Source organism: Mangifera indica, chromosome 11, assembly GCF_011075055.1.
Source record: "Mangifera indica cultivar Alphonso chromosome 11, CATAS_Mindica_2.1, whole genome shotgun sequence".
NCBI classification, from domain to species: Eukaryota; Viridiplantae; Streptophyta; class Magnoliopsida; order Sapindales; family Anacardiaceae; genus Mangifera; species Mangifera indica.
The window spans coordinates 4,500,074-4,527,191 of record NC_058147.1 but is presented as its reverse complement, the minus strand read 5'-3'; the positions used below and the strand labels follow the sequence as shown (position 1 = coordinate 4,527,191).

At 32.5% G+C, this 27,118-nt stretch overlaps 3 protein-coding genes across 6 annotated transcripts; all 3 read right to left on the bottom strand.

Moving 5' to 3' along the window:
* Positions 1–1,984: 1,984 nt before the first annotated feature.
* On the bottom strand, positions 1,985–4,384 carry LOC123230187 (serine/threonine-protein kinase-like protein At1g28390). The gene has a single exon (XM_044656345.1). The coding sequence runs from the start codon at positions 4,047–4,049 to the stop codon at positions 2,538–2,540; it is 1,512 nt and encodes a 503-aa protein (XP_044512280.1). The 5' UTR covers positions 4,050–4,384; the 3' UTR covers positions 1,985–2,537.
* A 7,572-nt stretch (positions 4,385–11,956) lies between these two features.
* Positions 11,957–12,851, bottom strand: LOC123228668. Its single transcript, XM_044654125.1, has 2 exons — positions 12,607–12,851; positions 11,957–12,530 (listed from the first exon to the last, which is right to left on the bottom strand). The coding sequence occupies exons 1-2, from the start codon at positions 12,732–12,734 to the stop codon at positions 12,200–12,202; spliced, it is 459 nt and encodes a 152-aa protein (XP_044510060.1). The 5' UTR covers positions 12,735–12,851; the 3' UTR covers positions 11,957–12,199.
* Positions 12,852–16,315: 3,464 nt separating this feature from the next.
* Positions 16,316–26,037, bottom strand: LOC123230204 (protein ALTERED SEED GERMINATION 2). Of its 4 annotated transcripts, none has more exons than XM_044656366.1 (20): positions 25,730–26,037; positions 24,213–24,281; positions 23,658–23,735; positions 23,335–23,469; positions 23,119–23,226; positions 22,910–23,038; positions 22,704–22,819; positions 22,484–22,601; positions 21,594–21,699; positions 20,888–21,015; positions 20,583–20,753; positions 20,379–20,489; positions 19,693–19,804; positions 19,048–19,394; positions 18,505–18,595; positions 18,326–18,421; positions 18,165–18,235; positions 17,973–18,100; positions 17,348–17,457; positions 16,316–16,750 (listed from the first exon to the last, which is right to left on the bottom strand). In XM_044656366.1, the coding sequence occupies exons 1-19, from the start codon at positions 25,799–25,801 to the stop codon at positions 17,376–17,378; spliced, it is 2,268 nt and encodes a 755-aa protein (XP_044512301.1). In that variant the 5' UTR covers positions 25,802–26,037; the 3' UTR covers positions 16,316–16,750; positions 17,348–17,375. The 4 variants fall into 4 exon arrangements, with proteins under 4 accessions (XP_044512301.1, XP_044512300.1, XP_044512303.1 ...); XM_044656365.1 differs by having other exon boundaries at positions 19,048–19,397; positions 25,730–26,035; XM_044656368.1 differs by having other exon boundaries at positions 19,048–19,397; positions 23,119–23,197; positions 25,730–26,035.
* Positions 26,038–27,118: the final 1,081 nt, after the last annotated feature.

The following is a 27,118-nucleotide window of genomic DNA, read 5'->3' as shown; positions in this document are numbered from 1 at the left end:
TTAATATGTTGTTTCAATGGAGCATCCACAATTTATTAGTTTGTTAAAAGAATGCATGCACTATCATTTAATGAGGTGGACTAGCGATATAAAGGGGAGTAGCTTCCTCACAAGAATCATCCAGAGCTCTCCATGGCTCCAAACATTGCCGAATAGACTATAAGGGTAGTAAAATTAGAATAGTATTAATTTTTTTTTTTAAAATAAATAAATTTAAATATTTATCATATTTATAAAATATTAACATATCCAATATAATTATTGTAAATCGTCAACCGTGAGCAGTCAATTATTAAATTATCCTCACGTGAATCATAGAATGTGAAATGGGATAATTGCTCCATACCACACCTCACTGCCTGCAGGTGTTCATTGGCCAACTAATAAAGCTTTTCATTTGCTTGCTCTTACATCATTCATGTGAGTGACATTATCTCGTATCAACTGTCATGTATCTGTCAAAATTATTATTTTTAATTTAAAATAATATATAAATTTATATTATTTAATTTAAAACAATAATATATTATTTATAATTAAATATTATTTTATTTTTAATTCAAGAGTAATTTTATACTAAACATGAGTTATGTTATTACTAATTTTCTTAATTTTTATTTTTAGGTTTATTTTTATTTCCATCATGCTCAGTTACAATGTAAAAGTTAAAATCCAATTCTTTGGCCATATTAATTGTCTTGGATTGACTATGGTAGGATTTATCAGAATAATCGGATTTGATCCTTGCCATGCACTTTTGTATTTAATTAGGAATACATTGATATAGAATTTATAGAATTCATCAATCTGTATATTATCTTATGTTGAATTACTATTCTGTTACTGGATTGTAATAAATCTTTCAATCCAGAGATATCTTGATTGAATTATCCCATAAATGTCTTTTAAAATTAAGTTAGCATGAAATCCTTTTAATTAATGTTTTAATAAAAATAGTCCACCTCATATATAGGATTACGATCTGAATAAAAACATTCATATCACCATAAAATAAATCCTGTATAGCTCTTAGTAATACATGATGATACTTGTTTGTCAGTTTCACAAGTTCACGCACCTGTGACAGTATCCGCCATCAGTGCATTAAATAGTTTGGAACTTACCTACCAACGACCATAAATTGGCTCTGCCAATGTGGACAATGTACTTACGCTAACGCCAGCACGCCATAACCTCTCATAATACCTGCCTACCAAAAAATATATTGCCCTTTATTATGTGGCCACTCTATATCTAATTTAAAAAACATAAAAACAAATTGATGCTTCTTCAAATCAAACAGTGAGGTCCTCCAACATTATGTCGTATTAGACGAATGAAACTTTAACATGTGAAATACCGGGGAATAAGCTAGAACGGAGGAAATATTCTATTGCAGGTGCATCGTGCCCGCACCTCTGCTTCCACATCTCCCACGCGGGATGCCATAAAAGTTTTACAATAATGTAACACTTCAGTTTCTGCTAACAAAAAGATGCCGATGCAAAGATTATATAGATCATCTAATTGAAATTAGGTCAAAAGGATTATTTTTCATTCAAATTTTAATTTAACCTTGAAAACATTTTTGTAATATTTCGAAACCTAAACACTTATCCGTAAATTAACTTTTATAAAAATAAAAATAAAATCATTATTTTATCATTAAACTTTAAAACTTAAAAAATATACATTATTTTTTTTCTTCAATTTCAAAAATCCATAATTTTCTCTCGTAATTAAAAATTAAAAAATTTACTCACCTTCCCCGATTGTTGGGTTTCATCTCCTCTTAACTCTAGAGAATCTGTCGTCGGCTGATCACGTCCTTTGTTTTATCTCCAATGACTCTAGAGAATTTGGCCACCGAATCATCGTCCACTAAATCGCTGGATCTGGACGACACTTTGGCCTTTGGTGGGAAATAGTCCTTCAGCCTTGAAACTATTAAGTCATTCTTTTTTAACACAGCGTAACAGCAAGATAATCACCATGAAATTTGAATTTATATTGCATAAACAGGTACTTAACATCATAAAAATACAAATGAAATTGATAAAACTCAAATCCCCAAATGATTTGTTGCAAGCTGATGGATTCCATCCAAATATGCTCCCTCTGAACTTGTCTCCGATCAAGAATAGGCGTCATCACCCGGTTTCTTTGGAACTTGGAGCATTTGAAATGCACATGAGAGAATGGTTTCATAGCAGAGCTGATGGATTCCATCCAAATATGCTCCCGCTGAACTTGTCTCCGATCAAGAAAAGGCGTCATCACCTGGTTTCTTTGGAACTTGGAGCATTTGAAATGCACGAGACAATGGTTTCATAGCAGAGCTGGAAAGTGGAAAGTTAGAGCATACCACTTGGGGTTATAATTTAAACTTAGAATTCATCATCTCACAACCCCTCATGTTATAGTTAATCCTGCCCTCCGACTGAAATAAATTGATTTGCTTAAAAGGAAAATGCCAAAATCCTGAAAGAACAAAATTCACGATTCAAAAGTGGAATTACAGTTACAATCTTCTCCTTTTAGAATGAAACAAATGGTTTCTTCTGCTCTGATTTCTCATCTAAATTGATCATCAGCTTTGAAACCTCAAGCTCTCTTGAATTTGGGCTCTTCCCAAACTCAAACTTATACCCTTTATTATTACAGCGCACTTCCCTTGGACTTTGCAACACGCCCATTGACCTGGACTTGCTCAGCCGCACCACTGGCATTTTCACCGCCACTGCAGGCGGCCTTCTCCTAACCAATGGCGACTGCTCTGATACGGATCCCAGTTTGATCTCCCCAAATGAACCAATAGATTTCGATCGAGTCACACAATCACCTCCTCTACTAGTAGCTACACTACTTCCGTACTCTGCAATCGAAACACTGGATACCCTCCTGTTCCTCCGACTCCCGATTCTACTCAATCTACCAATACTATTAATTAACTCATCGCTTTCATCAAATACTTGATGTTTTACTTCAACCGCCGGCTGGGTTTTCTCCACGCTCTTAGCGCGCCGTTGAAAACGATTGCAAATCCAAGGCGACTGAATGCGCTTTCTAACATCTTTTAAAGCCTCAACCACCTCTGAAATCTCGGGCCTCTTCGCAACCGAAGATCTAACGCACCGCGCGGCAAGCACCGCGAGTTTCCCAATAACGGTCGCGTCGGGCAGTGGATCCACCCTGATGTCACATATCCCGGCGAAGTTGCCTTGCTTGATCATCGGTACGGCCCAGTCCACCACGGACGGCGGACTGTGATTCAAATCAATGGCGTGTCTACCGCTAATAATTTCTAATAATAAAATACCGAAACTGAAGACGTCACTCTTGGTGCTGAGATCACCTGGCGCAAGATAGCCAGGGTCGAGGTAGCCTAACGTGCCGGCGGGGGGCGTACACTTTATTTTAACATCCTCCACGTGTCCTCTCAAGGCCAAACCGAAATCGCTCAATCTTGCATTGCGATTCTCGTCGATCAGAATATTGGAGGACTTTATATCTCTGTGAATCACCGGCGGGTTAGAAGAGTGCAACGCTTGGATTGCTTTGGCTATCTGTAAGGCGAACCGGACCCGCCTGGTCCAACTGGGGGGCCAAGAAGAAGAGTGAAGTAAATCATATAACGAACCGTTTGGCATATACTCAACAACAAGCAATTTGTTTTGTTTTGCATCGACACAAAAGCCTATAAGATTTACAAGTCTAGGATTCTGTATTCTTGAAAGAATTTCAATCTCGTTTTCTGCTGGGCTGGTGCAGTTGACACACGGCTGGCTGTGAAAAATGGTCTTTTTAACGGCGGCGATGAGTTTTCCGTCTTCAAGCACAGCTTTGTAAACGCTGCCATGGCTGCCTTTGCCGAGAAAACTCTCAGCAGAGAAAGCGTTTGTGGCAGAGACTAGGTCGTGGTAAAAAAACTCTTTGATCTTGAAAACAGGTTTGCTTCTAGATTTCTTCGTCTTTCTAAGATCCCAGTTGTAGGAATCGCATGTAGCGATTGCGATTGCAGACTCAGCATTACAGGATAGATAACCCATGATGATTTTGAGTAAATGGGGAAGAAAAATTGTAGCAGCAGCAGTAGTATATACAAGATGAGTGAATTGATTCTAAAATAAAACTCTTGAAATTAAAAAATAAAACATTGAAGGTGTGAAAAATGAATAGTCAAAGAGAGGCTGTAAAGTTGGCGGTGGTGGAAAACGAGAGAGCAGCAAAAGAAGAAACCATTACTGTAAAAGTAATGGTAGTGGGTGGTAGTGGTGATGCCTCAAAGTCTTTTTACAGCTTTGGTTGAAAATTTTCAAAGCAGAGAAAGAGAGAGAGGTGGTTGGTATTATTTTAACATGCAAACGCATGCACTTTGGAAGGAATTTTTGGGGGCTGATTTAAAAGAGAATTTCAGGGGGTCCATCAATCTCCTCTTTTGCTTTCCTTTTCATCATTCATCCTTATCTAATTATCAGATCTTTATTTCAATCAATTAAGATTATTAACTGATATTTTTTTTATTATTATTATTATTATTTGACCTTTTGATTTTTTTTTATAATTTAAAAATACTTATAATCTTTCAAATTTAAATAATTCCCATCGAAAGAAGAACAAAATCTAGTTAAGATTTTCTTGATCGTTACTAAATATTTGCTTTGGAATAAGGGCCTCAAAATTCAAAGGGCAATTTTTACTGAAGTTTGAATTTTGAGGCCCTTATTCCAAAGCGAGCTTTCAAAACTCCTGCAATCATGCACCCTCTTTCGTTGTTTTGCCACTACTAGCCTTCCTTTTCTGATTTGGCACCTTTCTTTTCCTTATAAAATTACACTCGTTTCATCTACAGTGTATCTATTGGATCCCCATTCTTTTTTCAAATTCCGAAAAAAAAAAATTATTATATATAGAAACTTATACTTTATATATATATATATAAAATATAATATTATTTAATTAAATAATTTTATATAAATTTATTTATAGATTTGATGTATTTTATTCAAAAGCATTGGCTTGACGAGGGACGCGGCGTTACCGCCACTCAATACGGTGAAGTTATCGTCAGATTTCTCATTTTGGGACTTTGCAATGAAAGCATTCTTTATGTGATTAAAGCGTGTGATATATAAGAATCATACGGGCTTATAATATAATATTATTACCATAGCCAGGAAGTAAAAATTGTCAGTTAGAGAGAGATTGGTTATTCGGTGGGTGACTGCCAAACGTGTAAGAATTATTATATTGAATTTTTTGTTTTATTATTATTTGGTGGGGTCATATCAAAGAAATTGGGCTTCAAACCGTCACCTACATTGGGAAGAAATTGGTGTATGATATAATATAATTGATTGACATTTACCTAAAAATATTATTTGCTTCAAAATTGAACTGTGCTACCAAATCATGGTAAGATAAATTTTAATTATGTGACTCATCTCCTTCCACAAGCTTTATTCTTTCCAATAATAAGAAGATGGATCAAATGCTGAAAGGGAAGGGAGTTGGAAGCCATGTATTTGGTCTTTACTTATTGGGCATAAAGGGGACTCAATAATGGTGGCGATTAGATTTGACCAATCAATATATGTTTAGTCCATTTATAGAGCAGATTGAAATAATAAAGCCCATGATTTCGTGCTTACATTCATGAACCAATTGAAAACGGGAGAAACATTAAATAAATAACGCCAGAAGATTACATATGATGGGATGCAAAGGTATCCCATCATTATTCCTGTCTAGAGGTGTTAAGGGGGTTGGCCCGACCCAGATCCCCTCTCCTTTGGTTTAGTCTGTAGGAATATGGCCCACACTGTAAGGAATCGTGTTAAGTTTATAGATCATAAGGGTCGTGTCTAGGGTCGTGAAGTTCAATCTACAGATCGGCTCAATATGATGCTATATATAATTATTCTAAAATTTATTAATTATTTATTGTTACATAAGGATTTCAACAAATTTATATGAGAAATTCAAAAATATTTATTAATGTTATAACAAATTAAAAAGTAATAATAAATTATTATTAATGTTATAGAAAAATCAAGAGATAATGTGTAGAGTCTAAATTTATTAATTATTTATCATTTTTGTTACGGACAAAACTAAAATGTTAGTATAAAAAATTTAAAAGATATAACAAAAAACAATACAAATTTTGAAAAAAATTAAAAAATATATATAATTAACAGACAACTCATTAAAGGTCTAACATACTAAAAACCCACAAATTGGGCATTGTAGTATAGGTTGTGCCTTGAGCTGTAGTATTTTTGTGGGTCGGCTTAACCTGCATAACCCACAAGCATGGTGGCTACATCGAAGTTGGTCTAACATGGCCCATTACCACCTTTATCATTGTCTAATTGCTTTGTTTATGTGATGGTAGATGCTAATAAGTGCAATTGGGATGTGGCAAATTGAGTGTAGTTAGGTGCAACCAAGATTTGATTGAATTTATGTAAAGTTTGAGTTTAGTGAGTCTATGACTTCAGCTCAAGCTTGAAATAAGAGCTACTAACACAAACTTAACTTGATAAATTACTATTAAACCCATTAACTTATATATTTGTCATTTAATAATATAGATTATATGTGACATCGTTATTATAGTTTTTTGACACTAATCGATATATATAATTTCGAGTCTTATATAATATAAATTGCAACGATAGTTAGAATTTGATAAGTAATTATTTTATTCGCTATGACGAAAATAACTGAAAATGTGTGATGATTAGATATAGAAAAAATTTTAACGTAGTACCACCTGTTACTTGGAAGTTGTTATCAACGATTGTGTTATCGACGATTTAAAAAAAGTATTTTAATAGAATGTAAATGAAGATTTACAAATGATATATCTTGAGAATAGGTTGATTTTTTATAATTGTCTAAGCAAAACAGTTGAATTTCTCTTACTCACCTTATCTATTTTAAAATACTGTTTATTTGACCATAAGAATCTAATGTTAGTTATATAGTGCTATATATCTTATTTGTTATTAGATTATATCATACTAGCCAATTTTTCTCTTTTTCTCCTCTTCCATTTCCTAAGTGATATTTCATATTTATAAGATGAGAAGGGTTACAATCTTATCAAATTCAATTGAAATTAAAACTAAAATAATACCTTTTTATTAAGTTACAATTATGTCTCATTATGAAAAAAAGTTATTGACATCTATTTTATGTGTAAGAAATGAATGGAACGTAAGCTTTTAGGTCACTTCTTTTAAGCAAGAGATATCTACCCTCATGTTGAGTTGATTTTCGTTTTTCCTATAGCTAGTCACTTCTTTGAACATCGCACTATGAGTTTGGTCATGAAAACATTTTATCATTAAATAATTGTTTCTAGTTTTTAAAGTACTAATTGTTAGAATATGCCCTAAAAACCAATCGCTTTAATTGGTTTTAAGAGTTGTATATCTTGCATATACATTATTAATAAAAGAAAAGTTCTGTTATACTTCACATGTTTTCAACGTCACTTTTATATATATATATATATATATATATATATATATGTTGTAGTTGTATATTACATCCATATTAACTACATGCATACGACATGTGAAAGGTCCCGATGAGTTTTAATAAACGTCATCAAATCGTTCCCTACATAGGCAATCTGTTTGGGCAATAGTATTGCATAGTGGGTGTGTACTATATCACCACAGTATATCAATGAATGATATTAGACATGGTGGATATACACATGGGTAAACAATGGAACCATTTGATGGTTAGAGAACTGATCAAAGGTTATTTTATTATATTGTTTATCGAACGTGACCGCTGAACGATGATCACATGGGCATTAATATGTAGTCAATGATACATCGTGAATCATACTAGTGTATAGATCCTTTGACTTGAGATATCATAGTTGTGCTTCGTTCCGGAACATATGGTTCATACGGTGTATACCACGAAGCTAATCATGTCTCGTTCAGAAGCCGTTTTGATCATATGTTGCTTGAGCGAGAGAACAAGTGATGATCATACAAGGATCCGTCAGCTCGACTGCTCCCGAGTTCCCATACGAATATCGAGAAACATGAAAATCTAAAACACTGGCCAGTGTAGATAAAAGACCACAAGAAAAGAGTTTCGATGTGGCACGTTATGATGTATTACCTGATATTCGAAAAGATTAAATATTGGATTTTGACATTCCATGAATCCAAGCTTAATCGGGATGTAATGATGGAGGGATTGGACTACATGGTAAGTGTGAGTAAGAAAGGTTCATTTGATATTATGTGAAGCTTGTATTTCATTGTGATGTAGGGGTCATGGGACATTGCTAGATGATACCACATGATCAGTGGGAGCTTCATTTTGTAGCGGAAAATGAAGTATATCAGTTAACGACAGTTTTAGGTTATATAATGATATAATGAAACGTATCGTCCGATATGGGGTCCACGACTACGTCACTATGAACCTTGAAGGTCACACCTATATTTCAAGGAAGAAAATGGTATTATGAAGCTGAAAATATTTATCTATGGTGGGCTAGCACTTTCCGAGGATAAAAATTGTGCTTTTCGAATAAGATTCGGAAAAGGGGCAAAATTGTCATTTTACACCTTTCAAATTGTTTAGAAAGTTAAAATGATTAATTTTGGGCATAAATGAATTAACATGTGTCAAATTCTCATTTCTCTTACTTTTCCACCAATGAGAATTAAACATATGTTTAACTTGATAATTATCAAGTTTTAATGCCATAAATTTGAGAGAAAAAAAAAAGAAAAATATGCAATTTTTCTTTACTTCTTCTTCTTGGCCGGGAAAAAGTTTCTCCTTTCTTCCATTTTTCTTCCTTGCATGGTGTAAGTCAAGAGATCACTTATTTTAGTGATTCAAGCTTCCAAACTTCAAATCAAATTACAAGGTACAAAGTAGTTTACATGTTTATATATTTTATTTCTTGAAAAATCATGTAAACTTTTCAATACCATTGTTACATATGATGTGAACATAAATTAAAAATTTTAATTTTGTTGCCAAAATCCTTCACTAATAGGATTTTGATTCTCTCAAAGAGTATAATTGGATTTCTATGAGAGTCATTTTATCTATCTTTGAATAATGTTTATCTTATCTCAAGTGTTAGATTTTAGTTATATGGTGCTATATATCTTAATCACAATCTTTCATTTTTATCCTCCTCTATTTCCTTTTAGCAATTCTTCATATTTATAAGATGAAGAAAAAAAAACATACAATCTTATTAGTTATAATTCAAATTTATATTGAAAAATTTATTATTATATTGGATAAAGATAAAATAATGATTGTGTCTCATTATAATAGAAAGTTATTGTTTTCTATTGTGATTATGAGATACAAATAAAAAGTAGGTTGGTAGGTCGATTTCTTTGAATAAGAGACATTTATTTATATGTCGAGTTCTTAATCGATATTATTTTAGTTAATCTCTTCCCTAGATACCGTTCTATAAATTTAATCAAATAAGAGTTTTAACTTACAATAAATATCAACTATCAATGAATATGTGCATATGAAATTGGATTAAATCATATAATTTTATTGTATATATTTTAAGTATAAAAAATAAATATATAGATAATATATTATTATATAATAAAATAATTTTAAATTAAAAATATAATAATATTTAATTAATATATGTGTTTAATTGTGTAGGTTAGATGAAATTAGTTTCCGGAAGAAACACGTTGTCATTTAAGAATCCCGTAAAATGCTTATGTCATTGGCGTGGAAAAGAGATGCATTGAAGATTAAAATTTTAAAGTGAGAAGATAATTGGCCCACGTAAAGCTAACCCGACCCTATTTTGTCGGAATTCTAAATCATATCTCACAAAGACTTGAGGCAGTACATGCGAGATGCTCACTAATTCACATCACTAAAATTATATGTATTTATTTTAATATATAAATAAATATATTTATTTACATATAATATTAAATTATTAAATAATTTTAAATTAGATCATAAAAATTTATTTTCATCCAAGATTTGGTTTAAAATCAAATTTTTTTGTTTAACTTTAAAAAATTTAAATATTTACCTAGTGATTTGTGTAACTTTAGAAAATCTAGCACTTTAGAAATTGAACTTCAAATTGGCTGTCGTCTCATCTTATCTATTTTCTATTATCACTTGGAAACTAAGATTACTACTGATTGGATTACTGATCAACTTGTATAACTTTTTCTTTTTTTCCTCTTTTAAACTTTATTTATTTTCTATTATTACCGGCAGAATTTGCTTATGGAGAAAGTAAATTTGCTAAAAGAATACGAGGTTTGGGCCTCTAAAATTTTGAGGGAGCCCAAAAAAAACTTGCCTGAAAATAAGATCAATAGCATGTGTATATATTTATGATACATAATTTAGGCTATAGGTAAAAAATATGTCATCGTATAATTAAATATTATTTTATTTTAATTTAAAATTATTTAATTATATGATAATATATTATCAATATACTTAACTTATGTATTAAAAATATGCTATTTAGAATGAATTCACACCGAAAGAAATCACAAATTTCATTAATTTTTCTCTAAAAATAAAAATAAAGGAACGAATGGGCACAAAATAATGGGAGCCAGTGTGGGCTTATAGTTTTAACAGCTAGCTTCTGCATGATTATGATAGCAACCGATACTATATATATTACAACAAAACTATGTGTACTCATTTGAATATATAAATTAATACATGTTTGATATGTAATATTATATAATTAGGTGATTTTAAATTAATGCTAAAGTAACATCCAATCGCATGACGATATATATAAATAGAGCAATGCTATGTGTACCTATTTTTGATACATAATTTATATACACAGTGATGTATTATCATGTAATTAGATGATTTTAAAACATGTGTTATCATATGATAAAGAAACATCCAATCACATGATAACACCTTATTTGTGTACACAAATTGTGTATAAAAAATGGGTACACATAGTTTTATTGATATAAATATGTATTCATTTGTGTACTTAAAATATGTATGCATAGTATCAGTGACAGATAAAAGGGGTGTCAAGAAAAAATAATTCAATTTAACTTAAGTTCAATTGGAATTTATAATTCTAATTGATAACTCGAATTTGTGATTCGATTTGTGGTTCTATTTCATAACTCATTTACAAAACATCAGTTTTTCATTATTTGAGTAAAGTGACGTCAATTATCAATGAGTTGTGAACTCAATGATGAATTTAAACCACTAATTTGAGGTATAAATTTAAACCAAACTTGAGCCACAAATCTAAACTATAGATTTGAGCTATGAATTCGAAACAAATTCAATTTGAACATCTCTAACTCGAGTTCAATTTGGTTTAAAAAATAAATCAAATCTTTCTATTCAAATTTAGCTTGAATTCAAATTAAATAAATTTGAGTCGATCTGAACCAAGCTAAGCCAATTTATGAGACCAAATTAAGTTAGTTTAAATTCAACTTAATTGTGTTATTTTGATTTATAATTTATTAATATTTTTAATCTTGATGCTCCTAAGTTTCATTTTTAGATCCGTCACAACATGGTATTACACTGTATATTATCAAGCATGGTTTAAATCCAAAGTCATGACAAGGAAAATTAAAATACAGCACATTGGCAAACAAAAAATCTTAGGCAATGCCGTGAAGAATGGTTTTGGAATCAGTGAGGGGTCCTCGATAGTTTTGCTTAGTCAACTTATTCTTATACTTCCATTTGAACATTTGATATAATTTACCTTTTGGAAAGTTAACCATATTTTCAGAAACCCTGTTTTCCCAAGGAAAATTCAATATTTTATATACACAACACTTTCCATTGATATTTATCGCACAAGGAAATATTCTGCCAGAAAAACGATTCGCGAATCTAATCTCAGACATGTCATTCATCAGATTGAGAAGCATTATCACCATAATAAGACTTCAAATATATTCAACTTCTTTATTTTTCCAAATTTCTGGTGACATTATATGTAGAAGGGAGGAGCCACAATGGCGACGAACACCTATCAGTGTCAGTCAGGTTATTGCATATAAGTTTAAACTGACTGTATTTATTATGTGTCTGTAAATACTTTGGGACGAATTTCCCGCAACAAAACAAAAAACCATAAGCATGTATGCATGATGATGCAAGTAGATATAGACAGATATGGGTTTTAGCTTGAAACCTCATCCAGAAGCTTGTATCTTCTTACCTTATTTCTATACACTGGCTTTGCGATTACTCTATTTGATACCTCTTTTGACCTTGTTCTTCTCAGCTTTTCTTCCAAGGCTCCATTTGTTATGATTCTTCTTCGAGTTGACGGAGATCTCTCTGGTGATTTTTGGGTATTTCTTCTCTTGTGGTTGCTATCTTCGCTGTTAGTTTTCTTATTTGACGAAGAATTTGAAGAATTATGTGACTTCTCTTTGTCCTCCTTTTGGCTCATGCACCAATTGCATATCTCGTATGATTCAGCTTTCGGGTACAGATTGCTACAGTATCTGAAAAAAATTGACCAACGAAGAGAATAAAACACAAGAAGAACAACCAGAAGAAAAGCAGACATTGATAACATACCTGTGCTGAGATCTGAACCGGCAAATCTTACAGGGGAAAAGTTCACTAGAGAGACCAAAATCTCCACACATGCAGCACTCGGGGCCTGCCTGTGATGGTGCAATATTAACTTGTTTACTCGATCTCATATTATTTCATAAGAAGGAAAGAAAAAGATAGAAATAGAATGAGTGAGAGAGAGAGAGAGAGGTGATCTAAATATAAATATAATGGGAAGCCGGACGGCCACACAAAGAAAGAAATTTAATTGAAGCTTAAATATATATTAATAAAATAATAAAATGGATATCAGTTTCATTGTCGAGTGCGTGAAAAGACAATATAATAATTCCGTATGGTTTTTGCCTAGAAATTGCTGGGGTGGGCGAAAACAACTTTCTTTATTAGGCCAAAACACTATTTCTCAATCAGTTTTATTACAAAAGACAAATATATATTTATAATGTTTTTAAATTTTAAACATTATTTATAAACCAATTATTGATAAATTTTTTATTAAAATTAATAATAAAATTATTATTCTATCAATAATATTAAAAAAATATAAGTAAAATTTTAAAATACTATAAATATATATTTATTTTTTGTTAAAATTTAGGTAAAAAAAAATTTAACCATCTTTATTATTATTTTTTTAAAACATAAAAAGAATGGTGTGTGTGTTTATATATGTATATATACATATATATAAATACGGGCCACACACGCATTGGAGATTTTGTGTAGATGTTAGCAAAACTTGGAAACAAAGTTACTTGCCACGTCACGCAAAGAATCATGCTCGTCCCATACTCATACACAGGTCACATACAGAGGTGTTATCATGAATAAAGATTATGAAAGATTTCAATTTAATTTTTTTTTAATCTGGAATTGGAGATTGATTGATGAAAAATCTTGTCGTAATTAGGGGCAAAATTATCGTCTTAATGGGACTTTTTTGGCGGTGAAGAAAGCATTGATGTGTGATCAGTCAAACTCAGTTATATTCGTGGGATGCAAATGGAAAGTCATACACACAATTTCTGCCAGGAGCTCAATATTTTCAACCATCAAATGCCCCAATACACAGAGAATACTGTTTTTTCTTTAAACTCTGGATCTAGACTTGTAAATTCTTTTATTTTCAAAGAGAATATTGATGGCTTTCAAATCATATGTAAAACCTTAGGTTATGTATTATTATGATATGCAGGAAAAAGCTATGTATTTATTGTACTGTTAGAGACTATCCGTACCTTTACAACTATAATTAACATTATTCATCTTTTCGATAGAAATATTTTTCATTCTGTCATTATTAACAAAAACACCACCAAGTTAGAACCTTTACTTTATTTTCATACATCCAATTTTGTGTAGATGTCAATCTATCGATAATATGTATATTCGTCATCTCATCTTCATCAATATCTTGATGTGTATTTATTTTGACATGTTCAATTCTTTGCGATCCATTGTCATTTGTTACATCAGTTGCTCAACCCTTATAAGCCATCATTTTCAACTACATCAATATGCGATTATTAGACATTGATGTTGGTGATTTTTAAAAGACGCATTTCTTGATTTAGAAGTATTTGTTATATAAACTAGAATGTATTCTATCAACTTATGAGAAAAACTAATAAGACAATTTATGTCTTCATCATTCACGGTCTTCATAAGCATCTTGTTGTTACACTTTCTGGTTTCATATTTACTTGAAAATGGTTCCGCTTATAGTCAATATAAAAATGTTTACTCATTAGCCGAACTAATCTTTCTAGCATCATGTTTACGAGGAATTTTACTAGTTTCTCTCTGCATCCAATGAATTATATCATATCACCACTTTCCCTCATCTATTCTCCTCCATACAAAACCGAAATAATACTGAACTTCATATATTGATTAATCATACGATGGTAATATATAACTTAAGAACTAAATAAACTAAAACTTTCCTAAAAAGTATACAAATACAATATTAAAAATGCAATTGTTAGAAAGATTCCCATTTTCTATGTTCCACATAAATGTTAAAAAATCTCAATTTGCCTCCTATTGGTAAAATATCAATTTATCCTAGAATATTAATAATATCAATTAACCTCAATATATGTAAACAATAAAAAACTTCATAAATGCAAATTTCATTATGACCCTTACATGTGTAAAAAATCAGTTATCCTCTGATGTATTTTAATTAAAAAAATATCATTTCAATACTTTCTAGATCTTATCATTCGTGATTTGAAAAAAAAAAATCATCAAACAAATAAAATTTTGAGTTAATTTTCATATAATTACCTAGATGAAATGAACTTCATTAATTTTGAAATTACAGTGCTTGAATTTAAGGGTGCGAAAATGAGTTTAATTGTAACATTGGCTTGTATAGAGCATTATGGTTTTATAAAAAGGAGCGAGGACTAAACCTAAATCGAGTTAATTTGATCTCAAAAATTAATTCGATTTAATTCAATTTAACTCAAATTTATTTAGCTCATATTCAAGCCCAGTTTAAGCCAAAATGGTCAACTTGTTTTTTAAATTAATAAAACTTAAATTAGATGGAATTCACCTTAGATAGACTCATGAGTTTGGGGATAATTTAATTCGAATTATGTTGAACAATTATTAAAATGATATTGTTTTATTCATTATTGAGTTTAAAAAACTATCGTCTTATCACTAAACTATGAACTCTAATCACAAATTTGAATTCAAATGATGAATTCAAACTAAATTATTTTTTATTCAATTCAAACTTAAACTACTTTTAATTTTGAATTGACGAGCTCAAACTGAATTCAAATTGAATTATTATTTATTCAAACTAAATTCAAGCAAAAAAGTGTTCAAACTTAGCTTGATTCATATCTATCCCTAAAGGTGAGGGTATTTTGGTATTTTAACTTAAGTTTTCGCTATATCTGTATAACACCTAAATCGTTTATCAATTTCATAAAAACCCCTAATTTTTATAATCTCAATTAATTTTTCCTTATTATTACAGAATCGTCTAATCGACTAGGATGGATTTGAGCTCATTGCAATCTTTTACAACAAGACAATTAAAGTCTGTCTGTATCAAACTAAATAATAAACATGTATGTTGAATTATTTATAAAATAGTCAAGGACTCAAGGTGAAACCAAAAACCCGGTTTGCGGATGCAAACCTTTTTCTATTCTAAGCAATGTGGTCACATCAACCCAACCACGCAGGCTTAACAGGAAATACGTGTGCGTGCCAAACTCACCACTTACCTCTCTTGGACATATAAACAAAATAGCATACAACTCAGCACAAAACAAGTAACACTTTAGAAATCACTTTTCCATATAAACACTACCCCAATGCTTTATCAAATTTCTAATCTGATCTAAGTTTCAATACAAAGGATTAGAATGCACAATTTATCAATTTCCGTATGGGAATTAACATAAAATATTAAACAAGTTTCAATTTCCACATTACAATGTTTTAAGTTTGGCCGACCACGTCACTTATTTTCAGTTTGAAATAATCTAAAATCCCCCAAATTGACTAAACTTACTACTAGCCAACACCACAAGATGATCCACTTGATAGGGTCGGGCAGAAAGGAAAACAAACCAATTGCGAGTCTTGTTTGTGACAACAGATTCTTAGGGATCTGACCATTATAAAAATCAAACCCAAAAAAGAGGAGTTAAAAGTAACAATGCTAAACGGCCAGGAATTCATTAAAGCCAACGGGATTTCAGGCATCTGGAACATTAATATAACTTCCAAACAACTGACAGATGAACCCAATAAGATGAGCTGCCAGTAAAAAGATAGTACGACAAACAAGTGAAAATATTAACATATTAGCATGTTCACTCGAGTGACATGAATCCTAAGATACAGTGATATTTTCAACTATACAAGACAAATCACCCAGAAACAGAAACAAATGAATGACAAAAATATATCACAAAACTAATCAAGAAGAAGATTTATAGTAAATTAAGGGGCTCAGGCTGTGCTTCATTTAACTTACAACAACTTTTTTGGAACCCGAATGCCTTTACACAGTAGCATCTTAAAGCCAAGACTAATTATTTGCCAGTACCTCTGCTGACTTTCACTTACCAGCAATCCATAGCTTCAGTTATGGCCCAAACTATGAGACCTGTAATGCGATGGGAGAGATCAGATATTCATGGAAATCAAGTTTCTTATTTAGATGCTTTTATGGCTCTAGTCATCCAAAGCAGCTACCAGAATAGTGATGTTTGAAACTTACAACTTAAATTGTAAGACTTTCCAACACTACAGTCAAATGCAATGCTGCAGCTACAAAACTTTACCACACTTTACTATTATAAATAGATCAAAGATCACAGAGTTCTCTGGATTTGGGAAGACAGTGAGGCATGGTCTAGATTTAATGCTGAACTAGAGCGCATCTTTAATTCTGAAGTTCTACAGAATAAGTTTCTTTTAGTAAATCCAGCATCCTTAATGGTTTTCAATGGTATAAGCTCTAGACCTTGTTATAATGGTTTTCTATCTAATACACTCCTCTATAGCAGCATTTAGTATTGGAATATAAATTATGCAGTAAAATCCCTACAGGTGTAAGGAAACAAGTCAAACCTTGAATGTCAACTTCTCATATAACATATGAAACCCATAAAGCAGTTTCTTTCAGCAACTGTAACTATAACTGACAAATTTTAACAGAGCATGAATCAAAAGAGTTCCTTCACAAATAAAGTTTACTTACCTGCTAACCTCTGAACTATCTTGATTGGTTAGCTCTGAGCACACTCAAATGGATGCAGGGATCCTTCAGAAAATTCATGCATTCGAAACCGTTCAAGAAGTTCAAAGGGCCTGAAAAATAGCATTATTGATCGTTGTAAATAAATTAGTTTAAAAGATATAATGAGCATAACACTGGAAAAAGAGATCTGTAAAATGTTTGCTTTTCCAATGATAATTTGACTACATCAAATTTCTAAGCCAACAAAACTTTTTCGCTACTCTAATATGTTGATCATGTCAACATTACAACTAATTATGAACATTCACTAAGCTCTTATCTCTAGATTTAGTTGCATTGATGCAGTCTGCCTCAGAGGGCACTGAATTTGGGAAATCAAGTTGATTCAAAAATCCAGAAATTGTTTCAAAAGAGTATTCTAGAGACCCCAAGATTGGCAAGAAAAATAATGTTCAGATGAAATTGTCAGAAAACTTTTATCTACTCAGTTATACCAGCACTTAACTGGAAGCATTTCATTAACACAAATAATTTAAATCAGTCAAGGCTCGGCATAGTCCTGTTAAACAATGGCTTGCATATAATCCAAATTTTCTTCAAGGACTAGGAATTTCACAAGTCTTACAGGATAGGTTCACGACTACGACTTAATTTCTGTTGATTGCTTTCCATGGCTTCCAATACATCAGCTGTTTCTGGTCCTGCTGCTCCTCCAGCAACAATTGAGGGAACAGAAGCACTAGGAGTCCATATCTAAACCAACACACCAAGAATTAATACAACTCCAATGCAGCACTCAATTCAAGATAACACTCACCTTTATTGTGTTATCAATTCCACTGGTTGCTACAACAGAATCAAAGGGATGGCACTGTACACAGTTAACAACTGCAGATAGACAATAAGAGACCTTAGAAACTGAAGAAGATTATCCAAATCATAACAAAAGGTCAGGAAACCATAAAGGTAAAACATTACCAGCATCATCTCCAACAAGCATTTTGATCAATCTGCCAGTTTGCTTTTCCCAAATAAACCATCTACCATCATCACTCCCACTAGCAACATAGTCACCTGTGAACCAATAAGAAATCTCACCTAAGTGGATATACAAGTAAGATCCCAACATCAAATAAATAAGAACTGTATGAAAGTACCTTGTTGACCAAGAAAACTGGCTTGCTTAATGTCAGTTCCAACATTACAGTGGCCAACAAATCTACGTTTCATATCAACGGCTGCCTCAGGCTGCATTAAAAACAAAAGGATGGATTAGAAGCAAAAAAAAGATGTACTCAATATGACCAAACAGATAGAAAGTAGCCTGAGTTGAAGTTATAATCAGATTCTTTAAATAAATGAGCTTCTAGCATGGCCAACAACAACAAAAACTTCAATATAAGCAATTGTTGATGCAGCATGCATTAATCTCTAATAATGTCCATGTGAAGCTGAACTTTAGTTGAAGGATTTATAATTTGCATCTAATACAAACATACTAACAAATAAATCTGAAAACCAACAAACACAAATGTGCCAATTTATAATGGATTATGAGTTAGCTAATACAATGGAGACCTAAATGTAGTAGTTAATGTCTAAAGCGATTTTATTTTGATGATGGACAAAAAGCTACTCCTAAAGTATTTAAGTTAAGATAGGTGCAAATAATTCAATACTTTATATCATTGAAAATGCACCTGGTAAGATGTCCAACTATTTTGAGATGATGAGGCAGGTGAACCACAGGAACCATTTCCACCAATTTCTCTAGTGGAATCACCTCTTCGATGGATTCTCACATTCAAACTTCCATGTAGAACATTGGTTTCAACATCACGCCCTTCATCACCTGATATTGATGTTTCAAAGTCCACCTCCAATTCTTCATCATAATCAGAATCTTCTCTTTCAGACCTTGGACCATCTTGAGAAGCATCACTATTAGCCTCTGACCGGTAGAGTATATCACTCAATGAGAGTACTCTTCCAGATCGAGGTTCAGGCCTTGCCGCACCATCATTTACCTTATTATTTTTTTCCGATTCAGCTAGTCATTCAATGACACAATTAGATAAATACGAGAGCCAAAACTCAGAAAAATAAGTCATCACCTGATAATTTAGCATTTAACAAGTATGATTACTTGAAATTACAAACATTCACATTACATTCTTTTCACGCCACTGAAGAAAGAGGGTGATGAAACAACACAAGAATATTGATAGCCTGCTCCTTTTATTATTCTGTTTCTCTTTGGATAATTAGATGAGACTATTTATGTAACAAGATAGGCCATAAATCAATAGAGTATGGTCAAGACATGACATTGAATGGCCACACACCTGCAGCAATTTGCTTCTTTAAGTTCTCCACCTTTTCTGCAACACTGGAATTGGATGGATCCAGACATTGCGTGGCAAGAGCAAATTCTAAAGCTTCTTTATATCTGAATAACTGCAAAAAATAAAAATTAGCAAGTGACAACATAAGAAAAAGAAAGACAGAGACAGCTTCAACATCATAAAATTCCAATACTATGTAGTAAGATATTATTACACCTTAAAATAAAATGAAAGGGTTTCCTGTGTGATGTTTTGAAATATTTGATCCTGCGATGAATATTTTGGTGATCTTAACTCAACCACATGTAACATATTAAGTCCACAATACTCAGATAAAGTGCTTCTCCAGAGAATAAATATTGCACATGCTCTGTCAACCAGTGATCCAAATCTGAGTAAGAATAATTGACTATTAACTCTATACTCCACTCTTAATACCCTAAGCCCACCATAGTACTTAACCAGAAAGTCAACCTTAAAAATTATAGTTTCTATAACCAGTAAAAAAGCAATTAGAGGAATTGTGACCCACAATGATAATTTAATATGTTGTGGTTAATATGGAATGCCCAAACCACATCTTAGGTATGTGGCCAAATCAATCAAACAGATTCATCAAGGTAACAAACAGCATTAATGGGTCAATAACAGTTATAAAGTCAACAGCAATTACAACTATTGATTACCTGCTCCAGAGCTTCTGACATGTAGTAGTGAGCTCTAAACGAAGTGTTATCAATTCTCCGAGCATTGTAGCAATCTCTTATGGCCATATAGGCATCATTTTTCCACTTTCGCTGCAAAGAAGTAGCTAATGACTTGTTAGAAACAGATTACAATCAAAAGAAAGAGATTACAAGCATTTATCTTAGCAACAGTTTTTAAGGAACCTTAAGCAATAAGGCAGCACGTGTGCAAAGACATTCATGCCTCAGCATGGATCCAATTTCACTACCATGCCCTTCCAAAACTTCATTGCACGCCTCAATTCCATAGAAAGTATTTCCCCCTTCATCTAAATACTTTCCAGCAATTTCAATTAACATCCTGCACTTTTCAAGCTGTAACAAGCACATTAGACTAGCAAATGCATATACACAATAACACCCATGATTTATTCCCATTAATTATCAAATTACTCAGATCTTACAAACAAGTATATCAAAGAAATAACAGGATAAGCATAGCAGCATACCCTGGCAGCAAGACCATTGCAGGAAACATCAGATACTGGTGGATGCAGTTGAACCCCATCAAGTACATGCATGAAACTCATCATTTTTGAAGCATCTCCTCCAGTATATCGCATAGTACTTCCACGATCTGTGAGGTCATATAGAAAAAGACTATCATTTGATGAAGCTTTCACCAAATCAAGAAATTACCCAAGCGTGTAGAACTTAAAAAATTCACTCTCAAAAAGTTCATCAATGCTTCCATCAAATTGGAATATGGGCGTGCATTTTCAACGTACAAAATAACAGTAGAGAATCCTTTCTCATCCTACCATCCTAAATCGCATTTAAGTTGATACTAAGGTGTGCACATTTTTTGAAGCTTCACCAGGAGAATCATAAATTTATAAATGCTTTTTGTAAGAATAATAGATATTCTCTAATAGCAAAGCCAGAATAGAAATGTCAAATGATTTCAGGCTCTCAGCCTAACACCTATGCTGCACCCTGGCAATGAAGTGGAGCAGCATTGAGAACTATTTATCAAATTTCTAATTTTGTTCGCCCATCTGTGCAAAGTTTCAACTCATACAAAATTAAAGAGTCTTCAAATTGCATAATATAAATCCAAGTTATGTATCTCCTAAAAGAAGATAAAAAGATATGAAAAGAGCTTGACCATCTGAATTGAATCACTTTTGTCATGACAAGCAAGATCAAACATACCATGATTTACATCCATAAGATATACATGCTCTCCACTATAACTGAGGAGAACCTCTTCTCCATTTGGACTAAAAGTAACATGTGTCAGGTGCAAGTTTGAACAACCCTGAAAAAAGAAGAAACAACATTGGGAACAATATCATATAATATCAAAAGAAGATAGTCAAAGACAACCAAACCACAAGACAAATACATTCTTGTTTACAAAGCAATAAATAATGACAAAAAATTCTTAACTAATTTTTTTACCTTAAATTACTAAACATACTTACAAAAATGTTTTCTCTAGGGGTAACTTCGAGTGGAGCTCTAAAATCTAAATGCCATAAGAATGAAATGATGCAAAGTTTGAACTTTTGATGACATTTACGTCTAACAGTATCTATAGTTTTTATATACAGCTCAGATGAAAAATAATAATGACAAATTATAATTAATAGAACTAAGCTAATAACAAGATATTTGTAAATCTTAATAAATGAATAAAAACACCTAACTTGTCTGTGGCAACCAATACATACAAAACACAGTAATAAACATCCAATGATCATGTTGGAAAACCATTCCTTCTAGTTGATGGCAGAGAAAGTTTTAAGGAAACTCTAAAATTTATAAGCTGATGATAAGCATGAAAGAATGAAGCAAGTTCAGAAAATATAAGCAGGGAACAGTAAGATAGAAGAGATTATCAGCTGCAGTGCACATCCAGCACTGTCTATAGCATGAGGCATAAAATTACAAAAGTTCAAAAATATATATAGTCCAACTTCAATGGAAAATCTCAGAACATACATCACACTTTTAAATTTCACACAAAAAGCTACTTAAAATATTACGACTCATTTAAAATGATAAACAATAATGAAGGCAACAAGAAGTTATGAACTAACATGTTCAGAAAGATGCATAGGGCAGAAATAGTTAATGCAAGGAGGTGGTGGCATTCTTTTCTGACAGGAAGTCAATGGAGGGAGCATCCTTCTATCATATAATCTAGCAAATGCATCACTGCAACATTCACAAGAAGTTAGTTCAGAAAAAAAGTTGAGAAATTTTTATCAATTTTCTAATAAAAATTAAAGCCAGGAACACAGTTTACCAGCAACGTACCTCCCACCAACCAGGAGTAAATGGGGCCTAGTGGAACTAATATCACAAGATTTCAAAGCAAGAGATTGTTTAGGGGGATCAACTAGAGACCTCCGTGCCCCACAACGTAAATCAAGCTGGCAAAAAGATGTTCGATATTTTACAAACATGTTGAAAAATATCATAATGAACGTGCATGAATATTGCAACCATAATATTGTACAAACCAGAACATTACGACATTCTTGATGAGAAGATCCAGCAGGAGGACAAGAAGCACCCTCCCGAAAATCATGCTGTCTCAAAGTCCCATCTTCACTTGCACTCCAAACCACATGTGGGTTTCCAACTTCAACCTGCGAAAAAAGGCATGTAGAATTTGAGAGAAGCAAAAGAAAGAAGACATACTTGTCTACATACATATTTTGTATCTTACAGCTAATTTTTTTACTCTTCTGGTGTGACACTGATACAGAGCTGATGGAGGAATAGCATTATCATCAAGGCCTCTCCCACTAAATCGAGAAAGATTGAATAGCCGAACCTGCATGAATATCAGTAAGTGCAACTTAAAAATATTTTTCATTTTTGTTTTTCCTAACAAAAGCACAAGTAGCAACCACCACAAAGTTTTTATAAATCAACACATTACTTCTGCATCTCCAGCCCCAGAAACCACAAGCTCATCAGAAGTCTCAGGGACAAATTTTGTACAAAATATGTTTGCAGAGTGCCCAGTCTCTATGGAATGCAAAAGCTTTCGACTAGAATAGCTCCAAATGTTGATCTGAAGAAATTGAAGCATCAATTATTAAATGCCAAAACATATAAATTATACATGTGATTGTGAGCTTGCATGTAGAATATATAATAAAGAAGTAGAACTATATTTACACAACACTTCAGTTCTTTACATGCTACCTACAACATGTCATTTGACATTAAATCAAAATGGCCAAAAGAAAAGATCCTTACACGTGTATCATCTGACCCAGATATCAGAAGTGAACCTGTGGAATTCCAAGAAATAGCATTCACACAACCCTGATGCCCCTGGTCAGTGAGGAGGAAAATAAACCTAAGTTCATAAATTGAAACAAATGAAAAACAAGAAGTAGAACATAAAAAATAGGACTGCTACTGGATCAAGAGAAAGTCTGTCAGACATGGATGCAATAAGCATATGAAACAATTAGTCACTTGGGTAGATAGAATTGTCAAGAGTAGCAACCTCACAAAATATAATCAGTCACAAAATTAGCAACTAATATACAGACTAAAATTTGACAAGAAATCCTGTGATTCTTCAGCACAAAAAGATGAATAACCATAGGAATATTTAACTCTCACTAGTTGAGGTTTCCATAGATTCTTAAAGATGAATAAATATAGGAATAATCAAATATAGACGAATTCACATAAATAGCTATCCCTAAATTCAATGGACCTCCCATATCTATAAAGAAAGCAAAAAATGACAAAAACATTACATCATCAGATAAAAATATTAAGAGCTGAAACCAGAACAACCTCTAATTCTCTCTCCAGTGAAAGCCTCCTTAGCAATGATGAGTGCATTTGCATACTGTGATTAACATCCTACAAAAAAAAAGAAAAAAAAGAAAGATATATTAGATATATCAGAAACAAGTAAAGATATTACAGATATATCAGAAAGGAAAACACTCATCCATACAAGTAATAATTTGGAAAATCCAATTTGAGCATAGCCAAAAATAAATAAATTCAGATAAAAATATATGTTTCACAATTATTAGAAGTGAAGAACATAAGCATGATGGAAGACAACAGAGAACATTCTGAAAGCAGATAAAAGAAGGGTGAGCTTAATTATAATGAATGTGCATGAAAATTTACAGTCTAAAAGCTTCTGAGCAAAGCAAAGTTGTTGAAGGTTAAATTTATAATCAGAAACTTACCCAACAAACTCTTAAAAAGTATGAATTCATCATTTTTCTTTTTATGTCTCATTCTCTTCAAAGCTTATGTCCTCCGATTCACTTAAAAAGACCTACTATTACATCTACAAAATTATCCTTAAGCTCTCAAATATTATATGTGCCTGATGAATCTACATCAGGTTCAAGTCACAAGTGAGTTACATTGGCCAAGAAGCATTTGACTCATGACTAGACATGAATTGCATAATTACATTCATCATAGAGAATAGCTTATCATAAGCTAATTTCACAGGATACTATACAGGTTCACTTATCAAGAAAGTTACAGAATCACAACAACAAACTAAGGCTTTGTTTGTGTTTAACATTTCACTAATTCATGGATCTATTTTTTAGATTAATGTTAAAAGGAAAAACATGATTCTATTTATAACAAAATACTCAAATCTTAATCATATACCTAACCCTGTAGAGACGTATTTCCTTTTAGAAGACACCACGAAAAAAATGGAAAGAGAAAACCACAGAGGCAGCTGGAGGTAATAATCTTTAGCTGCGGCCCCAAGGCAGACGGTGAGCTTCTCACCATGGAATCACTGTACTAAATGACTTTGCAATTGTGTAGAGAGACACGAGGTGGAGCACAGTCATCACAGGCCAACTCACAGACAGCATAACGAATCAGATTTTCAATTTCAGTTACATAAAATTATCCTAGACAATTTCTTCTTTGTGCAATGACCTAATTTCTGGTTCTGAATTAAAAAAATTTAGATTCTAGTGGCATGTCTACATTCAATTGACACTTCGAGACAATCAATATAAGCTATAAATTATAATTTATAGGTCATCAACTCAAGCACCAAAACCACACGCATTTCCATCATAATTCCAGTAAATCAACATCTAAACAATCAATTAACTTAAATAAAATAGATTGAACAGCACAAATAAGAAAACCTATCGAAATTCAGCACAAAGAAAATAAAACAACATAAAAAATAGTGCAATTTAAATCAAAGCTTAGACACACTCAAAAAATATTATAAAAAACAAAAAAAAAAACCAAATTATTCAACCGATTGAAACTACTACGACCAAAATGATCAGGTGGAAAAAAATTACGCGACGAGTGTCGGTGAGTCTGCTATCGAGGAAATTATAGATATTGCCATCGTGAAACGGCCAACTCGCCATTGTTGAAACGACGTCAAATCAAAAGGCACCAAACCTCAACTGTGGTGACACTGAGAGTGAGCCTGATTCTTCAGAATGAAACACGTAAGTCGCTCTGCCTGGCACTTTGGATGACACTGTCTTCATTACCCTTTAAGGACGCCATGATCTGCTATGTGTGCTCTAGTCCTTAATTTCTACACTTTCTACACACTATAAACCACAATTTAAAAATAAGAGTAATATACCTTGTGTATCATTGCCTGATATGTTATTATTTATATGTAAAATTATACATAAAAAACTATACTCAAAATTTTAATAATAAACAAATAGGAGTTCTGACTCTGTGGATTGACGTATCGGTGATTACATGTTGCGTCAGATTTAAGCACCGCCTGATTTGATGACATGAGGATTTCTTGATGGACACGGATATGCCTGCGGCGTGATAATTTTATTACGGTGGTCTGTGGAGCACCAGGTGCAGAATAAGAGATTGGGCTTTAGTTAGCCCAAGATGAATATTTAAGAAGCCTCCGCTATGGGAAAAAATATTGAAGTAAAAAGAACAAGTTAAATAGACCCGTAGCTCAATCCAACAATGGTATTACTTCTTTCAAAATACCCCGAAAACAGTGAAGTGAAATAAATCCAACAATGGTATTAATTCTTTCAAAATGTTAACGAAAAGAACCTAATTTTTAGAAAATTGGATTTATATTTTGTGTTTGTTACTTTGGACAATCTGTTTTCAACTTCCATGTTGCTCCGTAGATATTCAACATGGTATTCTTGATGTTGCGCTAATTCAGGGAACTGCCCGTTTACAATTGGATTGGGCTGACGAGAGGATTGAAGCTTGAAGGAAACAAAACCCAAATGTACTCCCTTTTCCAAATTCGCCTGATGGATGCGAATCAAACCCACCACACATGCATCAGCTAAAAATAGAAAATATTTTAAGAATTAAATTAACATTTAGCCTAAAAAACATAAATCACATTTTTATCTAAAATCTATATATATTCATTTTTATTTTCTAAAATTAAAAATAAATAAATAATCATTTTCTTTCTTTTTTACTTTTTTCTTCTTTTTCATTCTCTCTTTCGTCCTAAAATCAATCGCTGCCAAATCAGATTGACCCTCCTTAACATCCTAACAAGAAGACACACAGTGGCTATTCATTTATTAATCCTCTGTGAATTAGTTAAAAAACAAAGAGTAGGAGACTGCAATTTTCTTTTTCATTCCCCAGTCGCCTCAACCAATAATAACAAGGGACACACCGGTGCCCTCAGCCCTCAGCCTCATGCACATGAACATACATGTGTT

Bases quoted from the DNA above. Each gene is read 5' to 3' on its own strand.
- LOC123230187 (XM_044656345.1), bottom strand. From the start codon at position 4,049: ATGGGTTATCTATCCTGTAATGCTGAGTCTGCAATCGCAATCGCTACA.
- LOC123228668 (XM_044654125.1), bottom strand. From the start codon at position 12,734: ATGAGATCGAGTAAACAAGTTAATATTGCACCATCACAGGCAGGCCCC. The intron at 12,531-12,606 runs GTATGTTATCAA...AATTTTTTTCAG, and splicing joins CGGTTCAGATCTCAGCACAG to ATACTGTAGCAATCTGTACC.
- LOC123230204 (XM_044656365.1), bottom strand. From the start codon at position 25,801: ATGGCGAGTTGGCCGTTTCACGATGGCAATATCTATAATTTCCTCGAT. The intron at 24,282-25,729 runs GTAATTTTTTTC...TTTTTTTTGTAG, and splicing joins GACTCACCGACACTCGTCGC to GATGTTAATCACAGTATGCA. The intron at 17,458-17,972 runs GTAAGACTTGTG...GCTATTTTTCAG, and splicing joins CGTAGTCGTGAACCTATCCT to GCCCTTTGAACTTCTTGAAC.